Source organism: Vigna unguiculata, chromosome 8, assembly GCF_037176805.1.
Source record: "Vigna unguiculata cultivar grain cowpea cultivar isolate G323 ecotype 2 chromosome 8, ASM3717680v1, whole genome shotgun sequence".
NCBI lineage: Eukaryota > Viridiplantae > Streptophyta > Magnoliopsida > Fabales > Fabaceae > Vigna > Vigna unguiculata.
In genome coordinates, this window is record NC_140799.1 from 30940322 (window position 1) to 30944908 (window position 4587).

General features: G+C 41.6%; 1 protein-coding gene across 1 annotated transcript; it reads left to right on the forward strand.

Annotated features, from left to right (window-relative positions):
• Window positions 1-432: 432 nt before the first annotated feature.
• On the forward strand, window positions 433-2284 carry LOC114193984 (aspartyl protease AED3-like). Its single transcript, XM_028083999.2, has 2 exons — window positions 433-1080; window positions 1345-2284. The coding sequence occupies exons 1-2, from the start codon at window positions 513-515 to the stop codon at window positions 2121-2123; spliced, it is 1347 nt and encodes a 448-aa protein (XP_027939800.2). The 5' UTR covers window positions 433-512; the 3' UTR covers window positions 2124-2284.
• Window positions 2285-4587: the final 2303 nt, after the last annotated feature.

The following is a 4587-nucleotide window of genomic DNA, read 5'->3' on the forward strand; positions in this document are numbered from 1 at the left end:
TAATATATAGCACAGAAATATTAGTTGACACAATAATAATTTATGTTTCTTAATTAATTAATTAATGATATCAGTCCAGATTCTCTACTGGATTTTGTAGTATTGTCCTCTGCTGAATATTAAAACTACACTGTACTGATATTTTAAATATCTTTTTAAAATATTTTAAAATGTTAAAATGAATGATAATCAATGTATTATAAAGGAACAATACAAAAAAACCAACAAAGAATCCAAATTCAACGTGTACACTCACGATTAACTTCTTCAGTATTATAGTTTCTTTCTCTTTTTCTATTTTTTCAAATATTATCAAATAAGATGCGTTATCAAAAACATTTTAGAAAATACCATTTTTTTTTCGTTCAAAACAAGAAATAGTGTGTGCAGTAATTTGGTCTTGTGCATGTATTAAAGGAGTGGCGCCTCCATGCATGCACACTACCATTTAAACTAAACAACAACAACTACTACTATACCTTCTTTTCCTCCTCCATCAACACACACCAATTATGGGTATTAACACCACCATCACCACCACCCTAATTCTTTTCACTGCAACACTGCTACTCTACTTCTCCACCGTAGCCATTGCCACCGACTCATGCGCCTCTCAAAGTGACGACTCCGGAATCATCGTCATTCCCATCTACGGCAACTGCTCCCCTTTCAAGAATCTCTCCGACTCCTGGGACACCACCATCATCGACATGGCCTCCAAGGATCCTCTCAGGGTAGAGTACCTGTTCGGCCTCGACGCGTCGCTCAGGAAAAAGCGCGTTTCCGCCGCCCCAATAGCTTCGGGGCAGGCCTTCGACATTGGTAACTACGTCGTCCGAGTCAAACTCGGCACGCCGGCTCAACTCTTTTTTATGGTCCTGGATACCAGCACCGACGAGGCTTGGGTCCCGTGTTCCGGCTGCACCGGTTGCTCTTCCTCCACCACCTACTCGCCGCAAGCCTCTACCAGTTATGGCGGCGCCGTGGCTTGCTACGCCCCGCGTTGCGCCCAGGCTCGTGGCGCCCTCCCTTGCCCCTACACCGGTTCCAAAGCTTGCATCTTCAACCAATCCTATGCAGGTATAGGAATGACTCTTTCAGGAAGATTGTTTATGATTGAAGAGAGTGGAATTGGCATCCATAGATAGAATGAGAATTAAGCTTGAATCCTTGAACACCTACATTGGTACAACTTGTAATATTACCAACATTGTTCATTGTTTGGATTAACTTAATTTTATAAAATGTTTCAAGCTTCCTTAAATAATAATCTGATAGAAATCTGAAATCTGGGATTATAAGAAGATGGAAATTTGTTTACTTACACATTTTTGCGTAATGCAGGCTCCACATTCTCCGCCACGCTCGTGCAAGATTCTCTCAGGTTGGCCGAAGACACTCTCCCTAGCTACGCTTTCGGGTGCGTCAACTCCGTCTCCGGAGGCACAATCCCGGCCCAAGGCCTTCTGGGCTTGGGCCGCGGGCCCTTGTCCCTAGTTACCCAATCTTGGTCACTCTACTCCGGCGTCTTCTCCTACTGTCTTCCCAGTTTCAAATCCTTTTACTTTTCCGGGTCCCTCGTACTCGGGCGCACGGGTCAGCCCAGAAGAATCCGCTCCACCCCACTTCTCCGAAACCCGCGGCGGCCATCACTCTACTACGTGAACCTGACGGGAGTGACAGTGGGCCGGGTTCAGGTCCCATTACCCACCGAGTATCTCGCGTTTGACCCGAACAGAGGATCCGGAACCATCATAGATTCGGGCACGGTCATAACCCGATTCGTGCAACCGGTTTACAACGCAATCAGGGATGAGTTCAGAAACCAGGTGAAGGGACCGTTCGTTAGCATAGGGTCATTCGACACGTGCTTTGTGAAGACCTACGAGACGCTGGCACCGTTGATCAAGTTTCGGTTCACGGGATTGGATCTCACTCTACCCTACGAGAACACCCTCATACATAGTTCCTACGGTGCGGTGGCGTGCCTGGCCATGGCGGCGGTGCCCAACAACGTGAACTCGGTGCTCAACGTTATCGCCAACTACCAACAACAGAACCTTAGGATTATGTTCGACACAGTTAATAATAGGGTTGGCATAGCGCGTGAGCTTTGTAACTAGCTATATCGTGGTTTTTTGTTACTATCTTGGTACAACGTTTGTTTGTGTTCGTAGGTTGCTTTTCTTTTTTTTACTTTGTTCAAATGGGTGTGGTGAATAAGCCGTGTAGGTATTGCTTGGTTTTGGAGTATTTTTTTTCAAAATAAAGATATGTTGTGGTAGCTCGTGTTTGTGTCGTTTTGTATTATGTATGTATTTAAGGTTAACGACAATCTCGATGTCTGAAGCTAAGAAAGAACACAAGGAACATATTTTGAAGAGTAAATATATTTAGGAAAATTATTTTTTAAAAAGTTTTGTTAACAACTATATTTAATCACCTAAAGAAATCTTTATAACTCTTCTCCAATATTTTATGTCATTAAGTCACATAACATCATCTAATTTAGTTTGCAAAGTTATCTTGAATTTGAGCTATATTTTCATATCTCACTTAAGGAGTTTATATTTGTAAACAACTTATATTTGTTGTAAAACAACTATAGAGACTTGGTAAATAAAGAATATTTGGATAATCATTATTAGAAGTTAGGTGAGACCAATAAAGATCTAAATTGAAAAATGATATGCCTTGATATTTGTTCTGCCTATCCAAGACTTAGATAAGGAATGGGCAGATCTTCACTTGGTAGAACCATGACAAGGCATTATTTGTTGGCTTAATTACTGTTTTAGTCCTCTTATTTGTTAGCAAATTTCAAAATGGTCCTTCTATTATTCAGAGTCTCAATTTAGTTCTCAAGTTTTCAAAAGTGACTCAATTTAGTCCTCAAAGTTAACAGCGTCAAAAATCAATAACGGAACAGTGACATGGCTGTTTTACTCTGGCTGACTTAGAATTACGTGGCCCGTTAGAATTATGTGGAAGGTGAATTGGGGGAAATGAAATTAGGGTTAGTATATTGGAATTGGGATCAAAGGTGAAATAATCTGTCGCTTCTTTGCGTTGGTCTGAGGAATTGGGAGCAGCAGAAATTGCGTTCTTGGGTTTATCATCTGTAATCGCCATCGTGGAGCATATTCCAGGTGAGTTGTTCTTCGAAATTTCGTTCTTGCATTTTAGGGCTTTGTGTATTTTGGGTATAGGGTTTTCAGTTGGTGGGTTTGGGTATAGGGTTTTGATTTGCACACTTGATTGTCGGTTTTTAGTGAACCTTTGTTTAATTTTTTCGATGTTTCGGTGTTGTCCCACCACTTTGACATTAATGTGTAGTTTGTGGTCCCCCTTTAACAGGGTTTATGTATCCTGTCGGTTTGTCGGTGGTATATGTTGTAATAAATGTATATTGGTATGGGTATCTGGTAATTTCACAAGTTTATGATGGAAGATGACAAGTTTAAAGTGGTTATTCACCATTGAGGATATTTCGTGAATGAGAGTGGAATCAAGTACGTCAATGACCATAGAAGCGAATTATGGTGTGATGAAGACAGGTGGTCTTACTTCGAGGTGCTTTCCATATTGAGAGAAATGAGTTATTGTACCGTCCAGGGAATGGCCGACCTCAATATGCTCATCAGGATTCTGACTTGATAAATATTTATCATAAAACAACGAGTTTTAGTCATAGGCCGAGGTGACAAGCATTTGGGTCGAGGTGGCCGAGGTGACGAGCATTTGGGTCGAGGTGGCCGAGGTAACGACACTTGGGCCGAGGTAGCCGAGGTAACGAGCACTTGGGCCGAGATGGCCGAGGTGACGAGCAAATATCACTGGATTTTAGGAATAACCACCCACATACGAGATTTCAGGAGAGAATAGTGGAGAAGTGGGTAGGTTGGTTAGCTAAAGATCTGGCATTAAAATATAAGTTTAAAAACTGAAGGACTCTATATATACATAAGGGATTAAGAAAAAAAGGGGGTGAACTCAGGAGTGAGAGAGAGAATTATTGTTCTGGTTTGGCCATCATTCCTAGACCGGAACAGTTATATTAATGTCAAGGATCTGTGTTATTCAGTAGGAGGTTGTCCAGTGTTGGAGGAAAGGTTGCGTCAATTTGTTGATGATGTTGGTGCACTACATATGGTCTAAATGGCGAAGCAGCGTGGTGAAGTCCATATGTATGTCATTCACTCAGTATGTGTAGCAGAGGTTTTGTATGCGCCACCTATATGAGAATTTCAGGAAGAAATTTCCAAGGAAAATGCTCAAACGCTTAATGTGGAGGGTTGCTTACTGCACATATCCACAAGCATGGGAAAAGGTTATGTTAGAGCTTAAAGAAGTTAACGAGGATGCATTCAAACATTTAATAGCTATTCCTCCAAGGCAAGTTCCTCCACTAATTACTTAACTTTTTATATACCACAATATGTTGACATGCTGCAAATTTACTAACTTTGAAATTTGGACAACCCTAGAATTTCTTCCCAGCATTCCTACTTGTTCTGGCAGTTCTCATTACAGCAACCTCTCCACATTGACAAATGGGAGACACACCCAACCCCTTCCACCCACCAC

Bases quoted from the DNA above. Each gene is read 5' to 3' on its own strand.
- LOC114193984 (XM_028083999.2), top strand. From the start codon at position 513: ATGGGTATTAACACCACCATCACCACCACCCTAATTCTTTTCACTGCA. The intron at 1,081-1,344 runs GTATAGGAATGA...TGCGTAATGCAG, and splicing joins CTTCAACCAATCCTATGCAG to GCTCCACATTCTCCGCCACG.